Source organism: Rhinolophus ferrumequinum, chromosome 21 (genome assembly GCF_004115265.2).
Source record: "Rhinolophus ferrumequinum isolate MPI-CBG mRhiFer1 chromosome 21, mRhiFer1_v1.p, whole genome shotgun sequence".
Lineage (NCBI taxonomy): Eukaryota > Metazoa > Chordata > Mammalia > Chiroptera > Rhinolophidae > Rhinolophus > Rhinolophus ferrumequinum.
In genome coordinates, this window is record NC_046304.1 from 12,278,730 (window position 1) to 12,300,997 (window position 22,268).

Below are 22,268 nucleotides of genomic sequence, written 5' to 3' on the forward strand. Positions count from 1 at the left end.
CTCCTGGATCCTGCAGAAAAGATTTTGGGTGCAAAGAAGAGATAGGAGTCCTCAAGAAAATACAAAGGGTTGGCACACACATCACAGGAGCCCCGCGCCTGCTGTGGCAAAAGATAGATCCAGATGCTTAAGGCACTGTGGTTCTGGGGGCATCAGGATAGGGCAGGAGAAGACCTGGAGCTGCCAACCTCTGGTTTTCTGGATCTGACAGCCCCTTTTTGGAGTTCAGTCCTCTCCCAGCCCTTCCTTGGGCAAAGGGATTTTGGTATCCAGTGCCTCTATTACAAGGTCCTGAGACTTGGAGGTAGATGAGGAGCAGAAGTGCGGCAGAGTGATGAGAACTCCACTCCCTGCAAGAAGGAAGGCCCCAGCCACCACAAAAGAAGCTGTGTAGTTGCCTGTCACATCCCGAAGATAGCCTATGTCCAAGAGAGAAAAAGAATACACATGGGTGATCTGTTTCCTTAGACTGATGGCTCAGACACATTTTTGGGTGGAGACAAAAAAATAATCTTTAACCCATCACCTTGGAAGAGTTAAAACTCCCAACGTAGGACTGAATAACCTTGAGAACTCTGGTTTCCCAAGGGGCTTCAAAAGGTAATTTCAATCACCTTCCCGTCTTCAAAAAGGACCTCCAAACCATCCAGTGAAGATTTGGGGATCCAAATCGAATCAGGCACACCTCTGCCTTTCTTTCTGGCAACTGTGGCCCTCCCTTCTACACCTTCAGTTAATAGTTAAGAGGAAAATGTTACAAGTCTGAAGGTTCTGGTACCTTGAGAACTTTGGTCAGATGACTCAGACATCTGGGCTGGGGCTCAATGGACCAAGGGAAAGGGCAGTGACATGCTATGTCTGGCCAGGTAGCCAGATCCTCTGAAAACCCAAGCTGCAGGTACCCTACCAAGGGTTCCACATAGCTTCTTTTAGTCTTTCCACAGCCCCAATTTCTTTGTCCCATGGACCTACTTCAGTGCTGCTATGATTGGCTATACAGGCCGTGTAGTATACCATATCAGACAGCAATATTTATATCCACTCTAATGTAAATAGTCCCCTCCCCAAATGGTATGATACAGCAGTCCTGGCCCACCTGGAAACCCCATTCCCCTTACCTGACAGAGGAGCCCCCAGCAGCCCCCCGATGCTCTCTACCATCTGCATCAGTCCAAGGCCACAGTATATCCTTCCACGCCCCACCAGTTCAGGCAGCACGGAGAAGGCCACTGGGGTCAGGGCCCCTGATGTGAAGCCATAGGCCACAGCCAGAGTCACCAGGGCTGTGGGAGCATTAGCCACAGGGAACAGGGCCAGTGACACCCCAGTCAGCGCAGTCCAGAGCATCAGAAGTCGTGCCACAGGCCCTGGGACTGCATCCCCTAGCCACCCAGAAACCACACGCCCCATAAGGTCAGAAATAGCAGTCACTGAGAGTAGAAAGGCAGCAGGCAGTGGATCCCAACCCAAGTCCTGGAGATGGGCCACTAGGTGCACGTAGGGAATGAAGTAGCCAGTGTTGATCAGGGTGAGGGCAACAGTGTAACGGAGGAAGGGACCATGATGGAGAAGGAAGGCAAGTTGGATCCCAGGACCTCCCATGGCAGGGTCCTCAGTTAGGGAGAGTGGGCGGAGGAGAGCACCACAGGCCACCAGGTGGAGGGAGAAGGCAGACACCAGCAGTAAGGCACCCCGCCAGCCATAGTGGCTGAGCAGCCATTGGAAGAGTGGGGCAAAGGCAAAGGAAGACAGACCCACGCCTGTCAGTGCCAGCCCCGTGGCCAGGGATCGCCGGCGAGAGAAGTAACGGGACAGGCAGGCCAGGGTTGGAGTGAAGGTCAAGGCCCAGCCACAGCCTGTTAAAAAGGAAGAAATGGAGGTTGGGGGACTCTGAGGGAGGTCCGGGTACCCAGTAACCCCAACACTGCCCAATAGCAGAATGTAGCACAGGCCTGGGTTACAATCCTAGCTTTGAGACTTTCTAGCTGTATGACCTTGTGTATTTTACTTACTCGCCCAGACTCAATCTCCTCATCCAAAAAACGGGGGTAATATACTTTATGGGACTGTGGAGGTTTGGATATAATGTTTGTAAAGTAACTAGCACAGAATTTTGGAGTCAGACCTGGTTTCTACCATTTCTGGCTGTGTGATCTTCATTTCCCAAGTTGCATAAGCTTCTAAAGCCTTGTTTCATCTGTCAATAGGATAATGATATCTATTTCACATCCACAGTACCTGACACAACTTTACAGTACGTAATTTTTCCTTTTAATACTCTAGTCCTACTAACTCCAGGCTTGTATTAATATATTCTGGACTGGGGTGGCCGGTTTGGCTCAGTGGTTAGAGCACAGTGCTCATAACACCAGGGTCGCTGGTTGGATTCCCACATGGGCCAGTGAGCTGTGCCCTCCACAACTAGACTGAAAACAATGACTTGATATGCGGCTGATGGGTCCTGGAAAAACACAGTTCCCCAGTTAAAAAAAATTTTTTTTAAATATATATATATGTACATTCTGGGCTGACTTGTCATCTCTAAATTTCCTAATTGCCCCACCATGTTTACCAATTTAGTCATCCCTCTTAAAAATTCCCTTTGGGGCACAGGTGCTATTTAAAACTTTCTCTCAGCTTCTCCCTAAGTCTTTTGGAAAGAGCAGGAAGAAGGTGATAGTCCAGAGGCCAAAGACTCAGGCATTTGATTTTTCTGCCTGTGCTCAGGGTCTCACCAGAGAGCAGCCCAATACTCAGGTACAGGTGGGTCAAGGAGGTAGCAAAGGAGGCGAGCAGCATCCCCAGCGCAGCCAAGATGCCCCCAGCCATCACCACGGGCCTGGGCCCAAACTTCGTGCTCAGGGCACTGCCCACTGGGCCTGGAAAGAAGAAAGCGTTCTGTGAGAGGATCTCAGGCGTCCTTCTCAAGCACGCCGCACCCCCTGCCTTCCCCTTTTCTATCCCCGCATCCCCTCCTCCTTCCGGGGGTCGCAGGACACCGGACCCAGGCACAGCACTCACTCCCAAACTGCTGCACCGCGATTCCTATGGAGGTGATCCAGGAGACGCGCGCTGCCTGCTCCTCAAACGCCGCCACAAACTCCACGAAGAAGACCCCGAAGGAACGGAGCACCCCGAACACCAACGCGGACTGGAAGAACGCTGAGAGCACCACCATCCAGCCCCAGCCCCCGTCGGGGGGCTCGGCCCTACGCACCATCAGGGAGATAACAGCTGCCACCACTAGTAAGAGCCCCCGCGGGAGCAGGGCTCAGGACGCTCCACCTCTCTCCACCCACCCAGCCAGCCAGCCGGGCGAACGGACGACTTGGGGCCGCGCAGGGGATGAAAGGCTGGTAGAGAGGAAGGTACAGACGAGGGTTTGAAAGCTGCAGAGAGGCTGCGTGAAGCGCCTGCGCTTTTCTCCTACCAGGGCGACGTTGGTGTGAACAGGCCGGTGCTTGCTGGGGAGACCAGCGCCTGGGGGCGTGGCTCTGCTGACTGTTAGTAAGGAATCAGAGGCCTGGGCGGGACAGATCCGGGCGTGGGCAGGCGGTCGGTGGAAGAGCCGCGGGGCAGCACAGGGTTTGGGCCCCACCCTTGAGGCGAGCCATTCTCCGTGTGGATTATCAATTTTTTCATTGCCAGTGTCAGCACCTGGTCAGCCTAGCGTAGCTCGCCAATGTGTACGCGTGACTCCTGAGCAGGGTCTCCTGAGCAGAGACAAAGCCGGAAAAGCAGGGCAGGGTTTAGAGCATTGTTCTAATGCTCTATTGGACCCGGGCCTAGAGTGGAGAGCATGCGTAAAGGGGAAACTTTAGGAGGCCGATTCAGATGCAGGACGCGGGGACCTCGGGAGGCTGCTTCCGTTTCCCGTCCATCTAGCACGCCAATTCGGCCAGATTTCAGCAGCAGGACCCGCATGTAAGAAGTACAGGGGGGTTGCTGGTGGATAAACTGGTTCAGGAGAGGAAAACATTCACTTACTTAATGAGGAGTTGCAAGTCCAGATGAGAGTGAGCAGAGGGTAATGAGATGAGACTCAAACAAAATACCTGCCCAAGCTCCTGAGGCCACTAGAATCTAGATGCCTGGATCCCTGAGGGGTTCAAAGGCCAAAAGAGACAAGGGGAACGGGTTGTTGGATTCCTGGTGTTCATTTCTGCAGCTTGTTGTTACTAACAGGACACCTACAGGTCACAGAAACCAAAAATAACTGGGGAGAGGAAGGGTGGGTCCTACCAGCATCACCTACCCCTTCTTCATTGAGACTGGAACCCTTCTTTTCTGTCCTTCTAGTAACAACCACTTTCTAACCAGTTTTTGATCTCATGATTAGATAAAGAGACAAGCCATGACTACTGGAGCAGTGGACCCCTCCTACCCAACTAGCACCCAGTACCTCTACCTTGTATAGCACTAATGGCCTGGCTTCTGTTTTTTCATTATAATTTAAACTCCCCAGGACACTGACCTTGAAACTTAGACGCAAGTGGTCATACCCAGACATGTGGGGAGTGGAGCGGGCAGGGAGGCTGTGTAATTTTGAAAAGTATATTAAGCCTTATAATTTTATATGTGGGAAATAAAAATAATCATATCCAAAAATCTTTTTTTTTTTTTGGTAAGTAAAGTCAAAACTTTGGGTGGTGGGGAATATGCCAATGATGTAGTTGGTGTGGTAGTATAACATAGTGGTTAAGAGCACAGTCTTTAGAATCAAAGTTCCAATCTTGGCTTGATCATTTAATGACTTGGCCAAGATACTGAACGTCTTAGTTGGTTTCCCTATCTGTAAATTGGGGATAATAATAGGACCTACTTTTTAGGGTTTTCAGGTAAGTTGAATTAGATAACTTATGTATTAAAATGCTTAGTTTAGGGCCTGACATGAAGCAGGAGATAAGTAATATTAGCCGGTCTCATTTTCAACAGGGGATAAGCTGTAGTGGGAGAAGAAGGAAAGTTGTAATTTAGTTTTGTTTCATTTTTTGCTTTTTAAAAATCTAATCCAGGTCATGGGTTTTAAAAGACTGAGAAACACAACCACAAGCTGTAAATATTGGAAGGAACTGCAGAGACCGTGTTACTGGACTTATTTCACAGATGAGTAATTTAAGTCCAAAAGGGAGGTAACTTACCAGAATCAGTGGCCCTCTACCCTCAGCTCACAGGGAAGAACAGAGCTGTGCATACAGGACACAGATAGGACAGGGAAAGGATGAGAGAGAAACATGTACTGGTCACTGGATAGATTCCAAGACACCATTGCTGGGGGAGGAATAGAATTGGCATATTGGCTCGAACTACATAGCCTTCTCACTGCCACCTCTAGCCCATATTATTCTCATGGGACCCAAGTCCTATCTATTTTCCTTGGTGGTGGTGGTGGTAGTGGTGGTGGTGATGGTAGGGGGTGTCCCAGCACAGATGCATCCTCAGCTTCTTGGTATTATTAGTGGCTTCCTGGTTTCTCCCTGCCGCCTCTACACTTCAGGCAGGAAGTGACTTCAGAACAGCAGGATGCAGCTGGCTCCGGAGAAACTTCATGAAGTCATTGGTTCCTACACAATGAGCCGGAAAGCAAGGGCAGGGGAGAACAAGGGCCATTTGAAATGTCTGGGGTATGGGACAGTGGAATGAGCAGAATCCAAGATGGTCTCCAGGAGGGAAGAACCTTCTTTCCCCAGCTTCACCCAGTCCCCACATCACCCAAGCAAGAACCCAGGACACAGCAGGCAGCACAGAGAGGCTTCTTTATTCCATGATTCTGATCTTGCAAGATCTAATATCTCCACCCCTAGACACTCTCCACCTGCCCATCCAGTCTGCTAAAAAAAAAAAAAAAAAAAAAAAAAATCGTGGTTCCTTTTCATATCTCTCCTCTGCTTCCCCTCCCTCCTTCAAGTCTGCAGTGGGGAGTAAAAGGGAGAAGAGTAGCTTTCTCACCAGTCCCCAAGTGACAGCCACTAGTACTGACCTATCTTGAGGAAGCTCCTCCCCCAAAATTCAAAGTGCTTCTTACCCTGTACCCCATGACCCATAATCAAATAGGCTCCAGAGCAAAAGGGGCAGGATTGTAAATCAAGGCTTCAGAGTGTCATCTAATATTACAGACATTCCATCCAATTAAGAGGCAACCCCATTCCTAACTTTCTACCTACTTGGCCAAACCAGAGACTGCACCCCTCAACCAACCTCTTAATTCTACCTGGATACTTGGTCCACTAGAAGGTCCATCAATCAATCAGTCTTAAATCTTCTAAATCTCTAATCCCAACAGTAATCCCAATCATAATCCCAAACTATAGCAAATCCAAAATGGAACTCAACCCCTTTACTCTCCCTGTGGAAGGTTCTAATGCATTCACTGGTTCCAGACAGGAATGCAGTGATGGACAGACCAGGTCACAGACCCAGCTTTTCTAAGGTAAGAAAGTTACCAAGCACTTGTGACTTCTAGAGGCAAAGAAGTTTCTAGAATCTGGACATTTGCCAGAAGTCCAAAAACCCACTGAAGGAAGAAGGGGTTTGTCTCAGGTAAAGAGAACCCTAAGGAACATTCAAGCCCAGATGCCTCTACAGTAAAGGACTGGTCACATGACTCTTTACTATTTAGTCAAGATAAAGAGTTTCAAAATTCTCCCCTAGGTCATAACATTCTTAGAGACTGGGCAGTATCAGAAAAGGCACATCTCTGATAAGGAATTTCAGATCTCTCCTTCATGGAGGGATCAACTCATTGCTAAGAACAGACCCTAAGGGGAGGATTATGGGCTCTATCATGACAGACACAGCAGAATCAAACCTAGGTGACCAGACTAATGGGACAATCAGGAGCATGAGAGAAAGCTTCTCTAGTCGTCCCCCCAGTTCCAAGACTGACAAAGGTGCCACACCCACAGCCCTCAGGAGGCATTTATTACCTCCCATTTCAGGCTCACCATAAAGGTTCCCATAACCCTTGAAGAACAGAGAAAAGTCTACCCTGTTCTAGCCTACTAGATAACTTATAATATCCAGAATACCAGAGAGGGTTCCTGACCCAACTCCACAAACCCACATGTTCCCAGAGCTGCCCTAGAACAAATAAAGGTTCCAGACCTAGAATTGGAAGGACAGGACACAGAGAACCCCTTTCTCCATTTTAAACAAACCAACAAGCAAACAAATGGGAGAAAGAACAACTCTAAAGATAAAAGTTATGGCGATAATAATATAAAACATTCAAGCCAAAGGAGACAGCCAAGTGCTAATCTCTGCCAGCAGAGCTGTGACCTCACATTCTGTTTCAGGTCACTTTTGATCACACTTGTGGAAGAGGGAGGTGGGAAATGCAATACAATGAAGGCCCTGGTGTCACCCAAAGGCCTCAATAAATTATATTTACAGATAAATTGAAAGATGAGCATTGCAGGTAGAGGACTGTTCCCTTAAGGAAACAGGGGCCTCCAGTCTCCCTCCCCCAGCTCCTAGCTTTCTCCTCAGAAACAATTTTGATTGTGGGGAAGAGGTTTTGACCAGCAAAACAGGCAAATCAAACTGGGATCTGCCACCCCCGCTCTCCCCAGTGAGAAATTAAGGTGGTGGCAGTTTCTGATACTGGAGGGACCTTACACACCCCCATGCCCAAGTCTGCCAGAGAAACTAGGTGTGGGCTGGCAGCTTTCCCTGCTTCCAGCAAGTGAGTGGGGTCGGCCATCGCTCAGCTAGGGCCCCCCCAGAATGTGGTAGTGCACTTTGGTGTTGGTAGCAGCTCCGTGTTTCTGGCGCAGATGCAGTCGTAGTTGACTCTTGTGCCGGAAATGCAGGCCGCAGGGGTCGCACTGTGGGGGGAGACAGCCAGATTAGGTCCCTCTCCATCCACAACCACCTTTTAGGTATTGATCGAGGGAGAACTGTCAAGCTCTCCGCCGAACAGAAGATTTTAGTCCTCCCAAATCCTCAAGGGGAGGCCAAGAAGATAGGCGCCCCCCTCTTCAGCAAACGTTTTTCCATCTGTTAGCTACCTCCTTTACAGTTGCATAGTGTCCGGTCCAGGACCCTAAATTACATACCTGCCTATTCCCACCTCCATCCCCGCCCCTTTACACACGTCCTTCCCCGCCCCCCGGCCCCGCCCCTTGCGCGCATGGACTCTTCCAGGGCACCGCCCATTTTGAAGAGATCTGGTGACCACTAGGCACGCTCCTCTCCGAGCCCCGCCGCTAGGAAAATGGGAGGTAATTCTAAGACTTTGGGCCAGGCCAAGTCGGGTACTCACGTGGTAAGGTTTCTCCCCTGTGTGGATGCGAACGTGGCTCTTGAGGGTCTGTAGGTGGCGGAAGCGAGTTCCGCAGGTAGAGCAAGGATAGGGCTTCTCCCCAGTGTGGATCAGCACGTGCGCGCGCAGATGCGCTACCTGAGAGGGGAGGAGACCTCAGACCGCGCCCCTGGGAGGGATAGAACCGTCCCCCTGCGGCCCGCCCTGCCGTCTTGCAAATTTGCCTTGGAGCCGGCTCTGAGACTGGCTCTGTACCTGTACGAAACGCGAACCACACGTCTCACACTTATAGGGCTTCTCTCCCGAATGGATGCGACTGTGCGTTTTCAGGTTTGCCGGCCGGTTAAAGCGGGCTCCGCAAATGGAGCAGTGGTAGGGCTTTTCCCCTGGAGGCAGAGAGGAAGGGAGGTCGGGGACTTGGCCTGAGGATATTTGACGGCCAGGGGCCCTCTCTTCCCTCCTCCTCCCCTACCTGTGTGCACCGTGCGGTGGCTGGCCAGGTTGCCCTTGTAGCGGAAAGCAGACCGGCAGAGCTGACACTTGTAGGGCTTGTCCTCATCCCCAGGAGCCAAGGGGTCTAGCCCTGATGAGCACCCAGCCACAGCCTCACAGTTCTGGCAGCTGAAAAATTCACTTCCTGGGGAGGAGAGTGGGTAATGACAATAATCATGGAATCCTCAAACCACACAGTAGTAGGTTTTCTTTTTCCCAATTTACTGTTAAGGCTTCTAGGGCTCAGTTGACTTACTCGAGGTTACATGGTTAGTTAAGAAGGCTCCATGTCTGCCTCCAGAGTACTCTGCTAATCTTTTCAATAGTGGTGTTGGTAGGTGGAGGCCTCTGCTAGTGGGTGGAAGTTTCTGTTTCTCTCTCCACTCTTGCACCACTCTGGATGACAGCTTGCCAGAGAGGCCCTGCCAAGACCTGGGCTGACCACTCAGCCTCGGATGGGAATAGGCCAGAAGTTCCCAAACACTGCTACTCATTGGAAGCTTTAAAAAATACTGATGCCTGGCTCCTACTTCCAGACATTCTGATCTATGGGGTGTGAGCTGGGCAATGGGATTTTGGAAAGCTCCCTAGGTGATCCTAATTTGCAGTACATAGTTGGAATAGGCCTTTCCTGAGGTCTTTTGGCACAAACTGACGTTGAGCAGCCACAGGAGAAAATCCCAGAAGGAGGTTAAAGGAGGGGCTCTTACCTGGTGGTGGACCAGCCCGTCCAGAGGGTGATGCAGTGGCCTCTTGAGCCCGGGGTGTGAGATAGAGGGTATTGACTGGAGCCCCACATTTGAACTGTACAGTGGCAGCAGTTGGAGAGAGCCTAGGCAGAGTAAAAGGTTAGGAGAAGGAGAGATTATGTGAATGGGGTGGGGGGAGGGGGAGTTGCTTTTCTGTTAGAGAACTTGGAGCCAAAGGCTTACCCTCCAGAAGTGAGTCGGTATTGACCAATAAGCCATATCCAATTGCGCTGCCAAAGACCCACCCCACTGAGTAAGCCAGGCCTCTGGCCAACTTCCTAAGGTGCGCTAGTGTCTCTGAAACCCATTCCCTTACTCCCTGCTCCTGACCACCCAGGCTCAATGGCTCTGCCTTCTAGCTGAGGCTAGCCACTACAAATTCTTGGAGTGCCAGTTACTGTACCTGCTCTGAGGACCGGGAATGTGTCCTTCTTCACTGCTGCTGCTGCTGCTGCTGCTGCTGGAAGCCTCATCTCCACTGGGGAGCCCAGCTTGGGGACAAAGTTGACCAGAACTCCTCTCCCCCTCCAGGCTCCCTGCTTGGGAGGCCTGAGAGTTTAGCACGATGAACTTGTACTTTTTCCAGTTGCAGGCCTTGGGGTCTGGGCTGCCTGGACTAGGGGGGCCTTGACTGCAGCTGCGAGACTCAGTAGGTGGGTCTGGGTGCCCTTCGGAGCGCCTGGGACTGCCTGGTGGAGGGGCCGTTGGGGGCGTGGGGGGTTCTGCTTCCAGGGGCCGCAGGGAGATGCCCAGAGGTTCATAGCTGGGAAAAGTGCGATGGACATTAGTGCTATTTCCTAATCTTGGCCTCTGCCCTTGACACCTGGGATACCACCTCACCCACAGAAAACACCGAGCTGGGGCTCCTTCACCTGGCCTGGATGAAGCGGTGGCATGCCTGGACCACATGTTCCATCTGCAAGTAGGTGGCGGCCGCAAGAACCGCTGGTGCAGTGGCGGGAGAGAGGCGTAGGCGCGAAGTGTACATGAAATCCAGAAGAGGAGCGAAGCCTCCAGCTTCAGGGCCCCCGGGCAGGGAGAGCACGTCCACCCCCACTGCTGCACGGCCTCGGAAAATTGAATAGAAGAAGCCACTGGAAAAAGGGTAGATAGGTCAAGTTAGGGGCTAGGGAAATAAGAGACACCATTATAGAAAGCCACACCCCATAGAGAGCTCCGCCTCCTCCCTGTCACCCTGCCTCAATTCCAGGACGCTCCGCCTCTTGCCTCTGTAAAGCTCGGCTTTGGATTCCCTCCCAAAGACCTTATGGCTCCGCCCCTTTCCCATTTGGTCCCACTCCACCCCAGGAGGCTCCCCTCGAACCTGCAGGCAATAAGAACTGCCTTGTGAGCTCGAAGGGGTTGCCCGCCAACCAGTAGCGTGACGTCAGTGAGGATCCCGCGCAGGCGCAGCTCGTTCAGGTTGCCGAGCACGTCGGAGGAGTGGCGAGTGAACTCGCGGACATAGCCCAGCTCTCCCTCCGGTGTAGCGGTGGAACCCATCGCGACGCAGGCCTGCGGGTGCCAAGGAGAGGGCTCAGGGATCCAGGCAGTCCTAAGACGGCTTCCCTTCCACAGTTTGCTTCTTCCTCCTGAGGTGCAACTAGAGCCAAGCCCGTCGCCCCTGCTCACGGAGCCTCATTTAATTCATCCTGTTTTTTCTGCCCTGGACCACACCATCGCTCGCTTTCCGCCTCTAGATTCGAAGGTTCCCATACCGCGGCGTTGATGGCGGGCGTGGGGAATCCTGCGCGCAGCCCTTAGTTCGACTCCTAGCGCCCTTCCAGCAACTCCCACTCCTGCTTCACTGCGCGCCTGAGTCTCAGGTGTCCGACCCTGCCTGGAGACCCCAGATGACATGCAGTACACACACCTTCAAACCCCAATCGAAGCTCTCTCCCCCAACCCACGAATTCTACTACTATCTCGTTCCCGATCCCTAGCTGAGCCCAATTTTGGGGCCTCAGTCTTCCTATCATTAACAAGCCCCAACCCTCTTCGGGGACCCAGGAGTCTGGTTCCCTCAGTCTCTCGTTCTTACCCCCGTCCTGCAGGGGCTGCGGCTTCTCTTCTGGGGGGGGCGGGGTCTCTCTCCCCTCTTGGCCTCGGCTCCTTTATCTCGCCGGGATGTCGGGGGCGGGGGTGGAGGTGGGGTGAACGCCTGGGTCTGTATCCTTCCTTCCTCCCTCGCTCTCCAGATGGCGATCCCAGGGCGGGGTCTCCGGCTCTAGGGCGGGACCTCAAACGCTGGGTGGTCGTAACCTAAGGGGTCTTGGGACACCGAAAGTGGAACCAAATATGGGACACTGGGGTTGGGGAGGAGGTTGGGGATATCGAGGTTGGAAATATGGGTGACTGGATCGTCGGATGGGTGGGGGACAGGGACAGCGAAAATTGGTGTATTGGCTTTTGGAAGGGTGTGCCAAGAGCCTGTTATAAGAGAGTGAATACAGCAAAACTCCCTTTCCAGTGTACGGTATAATGGGACATAAAGGGGAGCCCAACGAAGCACCAGGTTTGGGGCGGAGGCGATAGTGGGCTCCTGTGGGGTCTCAGACAGCGGGAGGGATGGTGTGAATGACAGGTTCCTCTGCGGGGCCTACAAAAGGGGCGGGGGGCGGCTCTGACCAGGCGGGGTAGGGAAAGGGCGGATATGATTTCTAGTTCGTTTCCCTCCATTGTCCTGCGACCGGACGGCCCCGCCAGCTGCTTCCCCTCGAGGAGGTGGGGAAAGCCCCGGGTGACGGCCAAGAGACGCTCAGGAGACCTAGGCGTCCGGACTCTTGCTCTCGACTCCCTTCTGAATCCTTTTAGGGATCCAGACAGACAGACTCCCGCCCATAGCCCGCTCGCCCTCCCCCAATCCCATCTCACCAGGGCCTCGGGCACCCGCCCGTCGGCTACGCTTGGAAGCTGGCGGGACGCCGGGGTCCAGCGCGGCAAGTAGTCAAAGCTCCGCAATGTTTGGCTCCTTCCACGAGGGGGCGGACGAGCACTAGCTTCGCCTCGTCCGGTCGTCTCCCCCCGGCTGGGGGGTCCACTCAGACCCGGGCGCAGGATCCGTTCGGTCTGGGCGGCTGAAACCTTCGTCCTCCTCCGCTTTGCGCGGGTTTATTCTGTCCCTCTGTCTCCTAGGAAGGGACTAGGGTTGGGCAGAGGGAGGGAGAGTTAGGCGACAGAGGGGAATTTTCTCTGAGGCAGGGGTTCCTACCTGGGGTGAGAAATCCTCTGGCTTTGGGAGCAAGGTCAATGGGTGGGACATGGAATGGGGTCTGAGCCCTGGGAGTACAGGGTTTTCCTTTCTAATTAAGCTAGACTATGATCTGTCTTTAGAGGTGGATTTTTAGTGAACATTAATATGAAAGTTGGGTGGGCTGAACAAAGAGAAGGGAAAACTGGGAGGGTCTCGGGGTAAAAGAAAGGTGAGAAGGCAGGATGAGGCCTGTTAACTCTAATTTTAAGTCTCTGGGATATAGGCATGGGTCACACCTCATTTTTTTTTTTTTTTTTTTTTTTTTTTTTTTTTTTTTTTTTGAGGAGATCTTGGGTGGGGAAGACAAGGTTCATTTGGAGAAGGGAGGCCAGAGCTGAGTCCAGCTTCTAAGCAGGAAAGTCTTGGATTTGGGCTTAAGAGAGTCTCCAATTGCCCAGAAATGACTGACCATTACCTATGAAGCTGCATATCTAGGTCTGGGTGTGCAGATTTGAGGGTGTCTTTATTTGGGTACATAAAAGAACTGCTGAGAAAACTGGAAATCAGGGACCACTAGGAATTCAGGATGGTGAGGTGGCTTTTGCATGTGAGGGTTACTTTGGTCTCTGCCCAGTTTGGAGGTAGGCATTAGACTAGGGGCTCCCTGTGGTATCAGGATGGAGTTGATTTTGTGTTATCTGGTCAATTGTGGAGTGCATATTTATTATGGGGTGTTGAGTTAGTTTGTTCTGGGCACTGGGGGCTGTATTCAATCTTGAGGGTGGATGGTAAGTTAGGCATGGAGCTGATTTTGAAGCTACATTAGTTCTGGGGATTCTGAACCCACAATTTGGAGATTATCATCTTGAAATATCAGGAGAACCTGCTAGGTATTATTCAGGAAGTGGGTGAAGGTTTTGTTTTAGAGATTCATAGTGATTGGTATATATGGACAATCTGATTTCAAGTATAGTAGTCATGCTGATTTGGAAGTGCATCCTGTTTTGGGGTGCCATATAAGTGTCAAGGAGCAGATTAATTTAGGGGGCATGAAATTCAATTTGGAGTTTTTTTTTTTTTTTTATTAGCTTGAGGTAGAACATAATAGAAACCTGGGAGTAAATTTGAAGGCCTGTGATTAGGGATCCATGAGGGGGAGCAAAACTTTATATTTGAATGTTGTGGAAACTTACTTTGAGGAGGGGATATTCCTGTTTATGCATAGATAGCCAGGAAACTTTTTTCCAGGAGGAGAAACAAGGTGAGGGCCCAGAGTAGGAGACTAAATTTTTGGGGTATCCTTATTTTGGGGTGTTTTGTCACTATTTGGGTGCATTTGGTGAAACTGAGGGATGGATCTTAAGGTGAGATTGATTTGGGGGTCACTTAATTTGTAGTATGATGCTCGTTTGGGATGTCCTTTGCTTATAGCTCCCTTTCACTCTAGATTCTAGAAATCTCATTCTTTAGTGAACCCCCAAATATGCCCAGGATTTGCAGGGAGAAATTTGGAAAGAAAGGGTATTTCCTCTTATTTCTATGTAGCCTGGATAGATCTAAGGAAGAGAAGGTGGTTTCATATTCTGAACCCCAATTTCTTAAGGGAGCATGCTTCAGTTTGGGAGAAGGTGGGAGAAATGGGGTGACTTGTGGTAAAGTGGACACCCTGACTAGGGCAGTTGCTGTTGAAACTGTGGCAAAGAGAGGTGGTGGTGGGGTACAAGGAGGTGATTCTTGTACCCTGATTTTCTAGGATGAGAGCCCCAAACAGAAAGCAGACATAGGACTGGGAGTGTGGGTGAGATTGGGGGGGAGGGGTTCCCCACGGCTGCAGGGGGTAGAGGGTAAGCCAGGCCAGCTCTGCACGCCTGGGTCCTGCTCTCTTCGGCTCTCCTCCCCTCTCTCCCTCCCACCGCCCACCCCCCCAACCCAAGGAAAAAAAAACTGCCTGTGCAACAGCAATGGCAGATTCCAATCCTCCAGGCTTTCCTGAACCACCACGGAGACCAGCCAGGGGGGAGGGGAAGGGAGGATCGGGCTTTCCTGCTTCTCTTAAGACTGGGGCTATGGGCTTGACCTCCTGGCCCCTAGCCCTTTGAGGAGTGCACCCCCGGTCTGGAAGCCAGGTGTCCTGGACCCTAGCCCCCGGGCGGGGGGGTGCCTGGAGAGACCGGGAGGAGGAAGGAGGGAGTGACTTCCAAAATTGGCATCGGGACAGAGCAGGGCTGGCGGGAGGCAGGCGAAAGACGGAATTTTCCTGAAAAAACGGGGGTATCTGAGGACCCCAAATTTGGGGAGCTAGTTCAGGACTGTCCTGCCAACATCCTAGATTTTTTGGGGATTTTTTTGGGCCCCCGGGACCCCTGTAGATGGGGTGAGGAATGTAGTGTTGGGGGAATCTGACTGGGGCATTGCAGCTGCCTCTCCCGCCGAGTTGGAGACGGATGGGCTGGGACCGGTTTGGGGGGGGTGTCCCCAATTCTGACTGGGAGTGGAGGAACCCCGTCCTGAGCTCTCTTGTGGGGGTCCCCACTGCCTAGGGCACTCCCCACTCCCTGAGCCAGCCGAGAGGAAGGAGGCCAGCGATGCGACTGGGGCGGCTCCTTTCTCCTTCACCCCAAATGTGAGGGATGCACCCCAAATTTTGCTCCCTTCAAAATAGGGGACCAGGATCTCAGGGGAGAGTAGCTGAGGTAAGTGGGGAGGAAAGTGTCCCCTGTTTTCAGGAGAGACGTGGCGGTTGGGGGGAGGTTTGGAGGTGCGTGCTGGGGTGGGGTTGGGCTTTGTCAGTCTTGGAACTGGGGGGACGACTGGAGAGGCTTTCTCTTATGCCCCTAAACTGCAGTTGCCCAGATGGAAACCAAAGGCTGAGACCAGAGGGCCCCCAAACATCCCCAGCTGTTAGTATAGTGTTTGATATCTGTTTCACCCCCACAAAGGCTCTGCCGAGGATGGGGAGCTGGGGGCAGCTGCTCAGTTTGGGGACTGTGGAGGGTGGAGTGAGGAGCAAGAGGCCTTGGCAGGATTTGTTGTAGGACAAATAGGGGTCTCAAGGGAGGGGGTCTGGCATCCCTGGGGCCTAAAAAGCCTGCTTACACCTACCATCTTAGATCTTTTTGATTGCTAAGAGTTTTGGGGGTGTGTCGGAAGGGAAAGTGGTAAAGGGTGGGATGGGAGGTGGTAGGATAACTTTTGGTTTTTGGAAGATATTATTTTGATTTGCGGAAGGGATTTTGGCCCTTGGATTTTGCTTTCTGAGGGGTGATTTTATAAAATCAAGTCCTGGACAGGAGGAAGGCTGAGGGAAGACCTACGGTGGGGGTGGGGAGAGGCATATTTGTCTCAGCTTAAACGTGGCTTTCTGGGGTGGGCATGCCTTCCTGGGCCTGATGGATAGGCTGATGGGGGTTGTTGCAGGGGGTAGGACTTGGGTCCTGGGAGGCCATGGGGAGTGGGAACAGCTCTGGGGGTTGAATACCTGGCCCCCAGGTCCAGATGGCTTTCTTCCTGGGCCCTGCTGCTCCCCTTTCCCCCTGGCCTCCATTTCCTGCCTTTGGCCTCCATCTTGTGGCAGGCCCAGGGCCCAGGGAGACTTCCGGCCCCCCTCTCCCAACCATGTTTCAGCCCCACCACCTCTGGATCGCCAACTTCCAACCCTGCTGTCCTTGCCCTCCTGTCTCTCCTTGCTTTCTCTTGGGTTCTGACCCAGAGAGGGGAGGAACGGACACAGGAAGCCTTGGGTCCCTGCCCTTGCTGAGTCGGGAAGCAGTTTGTTGGTCCCCCATAGTCATTCCCTATTTCCTCCGCCTTTGACCCCACCCTAGAGATCCCCTGACAGTTTCTAGATAGGGAAGATGGTTCCAGTCTTATACTGCAAACCTTTAGGCCCCTCTCCCTCCAGTTGCCTGCTCAGCTCCTAGCTCTGATTTCTTGTTTTCCCCAACCATTTTGGGACCATTTTTGCCTTCTCTATATCACTACTCTTGGTTGTGGGGGTCTTCCCAGCACTGTCTTGTGCTCCTTTCCTCTCCACCCACCCGTCCTGCTCCCGCCCCAGCAGCACACTGTGGTTTGTACGGCACTGTGGCCACGTCCAAACCACACTGTGGTGTTAGAGCGAGGGTGGGGGAGGCACCGCAGAGGCTTGGCCCTGGAGGCTACCCTGGAGAAGTGACACAAAAAACATCTGGGGCCTTCATGCAAAGTTGGGGGTTGCGAGGGGCGGGGGGAGGTGAAAAGGGAGGTATGAAAGCACTGGAAACAGCCCCTTTAGAATCCCCAGGGAAGTCTCAGGAATACTGACTGCCAGAGACTCTGGGAGTAAGTTCTACCTCCAGAGAGCAAAGTAGAGTCTTTGTTGCCCACACCCAGCTCCCCTGGCTCTAGCAGCACAGAAATATTGGCACTGGGAAGAAAGTCTGCCAATATTGGCTGAGCTGCTCCAGGCAGAGTGGTGAGAGCTGCCAAGGAGAGGCTGAGCGCCTGGGGGGCTGAGGAGAGAGGGAATGGCCCCTTATACTCTAATAATGTTAAACGAAGGCACAAGCTGAGAGAGAGAGATCTTTATTGTTTTCTGTATAAAAATGTCCATCAGATGGAGATCAAAGGGGTCGGAGGCAGATGCTTATACTGGAACAAGGTGGGCAGCCCTAACAGCCTTTCGACCCTCTTTCATGCAGGCCTTGCTCAGAGTCCCAGGTGATCCACAGCTCCAGGATGAACAGTGAGAGGGGTCAGAGGTGGAAGGCTCAGCAAGAGAGCAGAGGAAAATCAGCAGAGGTCATGAGAAGGCCAGAATCCAGGGTCAGGCTGTCTGGAACAGAAAGTAAAATGGGCCGAGATGGAGCGAGCCCCAAGTATGCTTCCAAGACAATTCCTGCCTCCCCAAAGCCAGGCTCCTTACTAACCCAACCCCCTGCACTGTGTATGAGAGAACCTCTCTTCCACAGCCCCTGTACAAGGGAGAGGGCTCCTGCTGAGACACCCCCCCACCACCATCCAAGTGACTACTTCCTCCCCCACCCCTTCAGCTGGTGTGGGAGGAGGACTCCTACCCTGGTCGAAGTTGAGTTTCTTGGCTGGAGGAGTTTCTCCTAGCCCTTCAATATCCACCAGGTCACTGTTGGCGTCGGAGTCGTTCAAAGCACTGAGTGTCACATCTGGGAGGGGGGCATAAGCTAGGCTCTAGGTCCCCTGACGGCCACCCCGGCTTCCCGAAGCTTCAAGCTCTCCCTCCTCCCCCACCCCGGCCATTCTCTGTGAACCTTTACTGGGAGAGGAAGATAGATTTGTCTTTCTTTAACTCAAGCCCAATTCTCTCACTGAACCTCAGACGGGACATTTAACTCTGAAGCAGCAACTCCACAGCCCTCACCAGCCTTTTGTTTCTTTGTGGGGGGACCCCCGGTCTCTGGGACACTGGAGCTGCTTGGTGGAGGGGCAGCTGGAGGAGGCGACAAGACACCAGATGCCACCTTCTTGGGGCCTTTCTTGGGTGACTCAGCTGGCAGGGGGATACCAGAGTCTTCATATACCTTGCGCTTCACAGTGGCCTTTATCTGAGCCCTGAAGAGAAGAGAGAGCAGGTTAGGGAGTCATCAGAGAGGATTAGGGAAGAAAGGAGAAGGGATGCGGGTAATGGGCCACCCTGAAGGAGCCCCTTCAGAACCTGGATAAGAGTCCAAGTTAGGGCCCTAACCCTTTGGGAGGGTTCTCATATTCCTGAAGCTTTTCACTCACTTAGGGCAGATGGAGTGTGAAGAATGGATTGCCTGAACTGAGTAGTGGGAAGGGCCCATTTCCTAATTCTCTTCTGGGAGAGATGTACGGATGTGGAAGGCTACCAGATAAGCCTTGGTGATGTACAGGTAGATTCTCATCAGCTAGTTCAGAATCACAATATCCCTGGAAACACTACAGTAGTAGAGTCTCAAAAGATCTGTATAAATAACCAGGCGACTCCCATTACCAAATTCAATTACCGGGTAGCTCAGGCAACCTAAAATCAAAATTCTTGGAAGGTCCTGATTACCATAGCATTTTAGTAACTTCTGACCAATTGTGGCAATTCTTTTATCTTTCAGTCATCAAGGGGATGGTAACAAAACTAGGAAAGATGTTGAGCTGCAAGGGAGTTCTGAGGAAGATGGAACAATGGTTATGGAGGAAGAAAGCTCCCACCCCCCTTTCTCTACCAGCCAACCCTCCCTCACACTGTCCGTTCCTTGATGACACAGCTGATGTGATTAAGATCGTCCCCAAATCGCTTCACAGCAGCCCTCAGCATCTCTATCTCCGTTTCCGTCCACTTGGCACTGTCAGAAGGGGAGAGGGGAATAGCGAAAGTGGGAGGAGGAGGACTATGCATTCCACAGCAACCAGCCTCCTCCCCCTAATATCTGGGGTCCCTCCCACGGATCCACAGAGGTCCTCCTTTAAAAAAAAAAAAAAAACTCAAGACCCCATGGGAACCCCAAGAACCCCCCTACCACATTATAATATTGCAACCACCACCACCTTGTAAGAAAACCTCTTCCCCATCAACGTGAAACAGCTGCTGTAAATAGCCCACTGAAGCCAATTCAACATGTAGGAGTCTACAAACTGAAACCCTGAACAGTCTGCAGCAGTCTGAGGGAATTCCACAAGACTTAGGGTGAATGGGTAGGGGTGGTGGTCTTATGGTCTGCGGTTCACAGTAGGGCAGAGTTGTGAAAATCAGTCCAGGTTATGAGCCTCCGTCTGTGGTTTTATCTGTCATTCCTTCAACAATCATTTATTAACACCTGCTCTGCGCTGTGCCAGGCACAAAGGCAAACTATAACATCTGTTCCTGCGCTAGAAAGAGTCCGTGTCAATGATCGAGTCTAAGCGTCCCTTCTCAGCGTTCACGTCCCAGTTCGGGCTCACGTACCCCGCCGGGGAAGAGTCGGCCACGGGATGCAGCTGCATCGTCAGCTCCCCGAGCTTCGTGAAGGCAGCACCCGCCGCGGAGAAGATCTCTCCGACCTGGGGGCGGGACAGCATTACCGGGAACCGGGGCACACCCCCCGCGCCGTCCCGCCGGGAGCCCCTAGCCCCACCCCAGCCTCACCTCCCGCCCCCCGCTTCGCCTCCCGGGCGGAAGAGCCCGGAGCCAACTGGGGGCAACCCGCCTTCCCGTGGCCGCCAGGGAGCGCTGTCCGCGAGGGAGGTCGAACCTTTGTGGACGCCGACGTCATGGCCCCGCGCGCCTCCGCAGGGAGACGCTGCCACCACCGCCGCCGCTACCACGGAGCCGGGACCGGAGAGCCGGCGGGTCGAACCGCTTCAACGCGCGCAGGAAGTCCCGCCCCGCCCCTGCAGCTGATTGGCTCAAACTCGGCGACTCAGCGCCTCGCCGCCGTAGTTACTTAGGCCGCCTTGGCGCACTGAGGGAAGGAGAGTGGATACACTGCCTCACTTCCGGCCGGGCTTCACTCCACTTCCCTCAAGGTTGAGGGGTCTGAATTGCCTACTTGGAGGCCGATCTCCATCCCCCGAGCCCGACCCCCAAGCCAAGCACAGACACAAGGTTTAAGAGAGCAGTTTCTCTTTATTGTGGTACGGGACAAAGCGAGGGAGCTGGAGGTGACGGCCAGTCCCAGCCTCCCTCCACTGGGGCCTGGCACCAGAGATTGGAGAACAGGCATTCAATCTCTCGCCAGGGAACGCGAGTCCCGCAGAGGGCACCAGAATGGGGGATCATGAGAGGGTGGGGCGAGTCTTTAAATAGAGGAGGGGGCTGAAGACGGTAAAAACGACTGTGCTCTAGCGCACCATATATTCCTTGCGCTTATTGAGCCGAACTTGGCAGAAAGAGAAGCCTCCAAGGAGGAGGTAAAGGCTCGCAGCGATGAAGCAGTTGTAGCTCACTTGCTCGTAAAGGTTGTATATGTTCTCGGGGCCATTCCTAGGGGTAGAATTAGGCGGAGAAGTGTTCAGAAACATTAATAGCCAACATTTACTCAACACTTACTATGTGGCAGGTATCCTTCCAAGTGTTTTTACGTGTATTATTATCATCTTACTCAAGCTTCGATTATAGTGGAGTTCTATAATAGCATCCACTTTGCAGAGGTGGAAGGAGGCACAGAGAAGGCAAATAAAATACATAAAGAAGCCACACCTGAAGTGGTGGGTTTAGGATGGACGCTGAGGTCCGACTCCCATGACCAATCCCAACTGCTAAAGAGAGCAGTTCTCAGCACGCACCCAGTTCCCAGGCCTCTGGGTCCCAAGTATCAAGCTTCCAGCAATACCCCGCCCAAAATTCTGACCTCAGGCTTAGCCACCTCCCACCTGCCCCCAACCCCACCTCTCCCACCTGACAACTTACTCAAAATCTTTCTCCGTGAAGGGAACGTCCTCAATTAGCACAGCGGAATGGACGTTGAAAAAGATTCCGAGCATTATCTGAAAAAAGAGAATGAGTAGGTTTTGACTTCAGGCACCTGACCTGGTCACTCCCTAACCTCCTTCCACTTCTAATATTGCCACAACATCTGGGTTTGGGAATTGCAAGAATGAACTGGGATTAGAGATGGCTGTTGCAGGATTCAGACTCAGTCATCCGGAACAGGGCGTGAGGTGGTGACATAGAGAGAACCTGGCTGGGGCAAGGGCAGGAATAGTGAGCAACCCAGGAACCTAGATTATCCTCCTCGCCAGAGGCGTCATTATCACGGGACAGGGCAAAAGGGGTCAGGAGGAATCGACACTCCTTCATATTTTTTCCTGGAGTGGGGCGGATAGAGTCCTGGGGAAACAAAGCCCCAGCTACCCATTTCAGGAACAAACACTCCCTTTCCTCTTCGGTCCTCCATTTAATTCAAGCATCTCTCAAAAACCCAGCTCTTCTTCGTTTTACCAAGAGGAGTCTCCAAATTTACCAGCCCGGGCTCCCATTCCAAGCTCCAGCTTCCTCCCCCACTACCCGTTCCGCTCCAGTTCCCCATTTCTCAATCTCAGTCCTGTTTCGTTTCCCAGCGGCTAATCTACCACCCCCTCCAGCCTGCCTGCTGCTTCCTGAGGCCTGAAGTCTCCTAGCCTTCCAGCCCTCCAACCCCGGGGCCCATCAGACCCTCTCAGGTTCTCGCCAGCCAGTCCCCTCACCAACATGATCACTCCCCAAGCGCTGAGGACGATGCCGCAGGCGGCCAACTTGGGCCCACAGCACAGAAGCGACGCCATGAAGGGAGTCGGGAATGGTTTAGATATGCGCCGCGTGGAAGGTGGTGAGAGGAAGCCCAGGATGCGCCGTTTGGGGAAAAGCGAGCGGTACTTGGGGGCTCGCGCGCGGGAGGACAGAAACACCCGAAGGAGACCGAGGGGGCGTGGCCTCCGGACCCAACCATCGTGCTGGTGGGGCGCCAGGCGGAGAACGCTGGGCGACTCTGGCTCCTCTCGAGACTGGCGGGAAAAGGCGATGTCTGAAACCAGATTAGCCTCTCATGAATCTTTTGTTGACCCATGTATCTGGGGCACCAGTATTGCAGAAGCAAGGGCCTCCGGTTTCTTGGTCCCCCCCCTCCAGGTTGGAATGGGAAGAGCC

At 52.8% G+C, this 22,268-nt stretch overlaps 4 protein-coding genes across 8 annotated transcripts; all 4 read right to left on the reverse strand.

Moving 5' to 3' along the window:
* Positions 1-60: 60 nt before the first annotated feature.
* Positions 61-4,544, reverse strand: SLC16A13 (solute carrier family 16 member 13). Its single transcript, XM_033091288.1, has 4 exons — positions 3,022-4,544; positions 2,736-2,879; positions 1,119-1,856; positions 61-419 (listed from the first exon to the last, which is right to left on the reverse strand). Exons 1-4 carry the CDS (start codon positions 3,218-3,220, stop codon positions 226-228), a joined length of 1,275 nt encoding a protein of 424 aa, XP_032947179.1. The 5' UTR covers positions 3,221-4,544; the 3' UTR covers positions 61-225.
* A 1,224-nt stretch (positions 4,545-5,768) lies between these two features.
* On the reverse strand, positions 5,769-11,633 carry BCL6B (BCL6B transcription repressor). Of its 2 annotated transcripts, none has more exons than XM_033089067.1 (9): positions 11,378-11,464; positions 10,829-11,019; positions 10,377-10,598; positions 9,908-10,267; positions 9,466-9,587; positions 8,736-8,900; positions 8,519-8,649; positions 8,264-8,401; positions 5,769-7,826 (listed from the first exon to the last, which is right to left on the reverse strand). In XM_033089067.1, the coding sequence occupies exons 2-9, from the start codon at positions 11,005-11,007 to the stop codon at positions 7,710-7,712; spliced, it is 1,434 nt and encodes a 477-aa protein (XP_032944958.1). In that variant the 5' UTR covers positions 11,008-11,019; positions 11,378-11,464; the 3' UTR covers positions 5,769-7,709. The 2 variants fall into 2 exon arrangements, with proteins under 2 accessions (XP_032944958.1, XP_032944957.1); XM_033089066.1 differs by lacking the exon at positions 11,378-11,464 and adding an exon at positions 11,546-11,633 and having other exon boundaries at positions 7,288-7,826.
* A 5,606-nt stretch (positions 11,634-17,239) lies between these two features.
* C21H17orf49 (chromosome 21 C17orf49 homolog) lies at positions 17,240-20,048 on the reverse strand. 4 transcript variants are annotated; one of them, XM_033091275.1, is made up of 6 exons: positions 19,897-20,048; positions 19,611-19,705; positions 18,910-19,011; positions 18,072-18,262; positions 17,752-17,856; positions 17,240-17,506 (listed from the first exon to the last, which is right to left on the reverse strand). In XM_033091275.1, exons 1-6 carry the CDS (start codon positions 19,915-19,917, stop codon positions 17,502-17,504), a joined length of 519 nt encoding a protein of 172 aa, XP_032947166.1. In that variant the 5' UTR covers positions 19,918-20,048; the 3' UTR covers positions 17,240-17,501. The 4 variants fall into 4 exon arrangements, with proteins under 4 accessions (XP_032947166.1, XP_032947165.1, XP_032947168.1 ...); XM_033091274.1 differs by having other exon boundaries at positions 17,240-17,510; XM_033091277.1 differs by lacking the exon at positions 18,910-19,011.
* A 202-nt stretch (positions 20,049-20,250) lies between these two features.
* Positions 20,251-22,203, reverse strand: RNASEK (ribonuclease K). The gene is given in 6 exon segments (XM_033091278.1): positions 20,251-20,627; positions 21,054-21,130; positions 21,830-21,948; positions 21,951-21,966; positions 21,969-22,037; positions 22,039-22,203. Coding segments are annotated over 6 exon segments (573 nt in total). The 5' UTR covers positions 22,189-22,203; the 3' UTR covers positions 20,251-20,485.
* Positions 22,204-22,268: the final 65 nt, after the last annotated feature.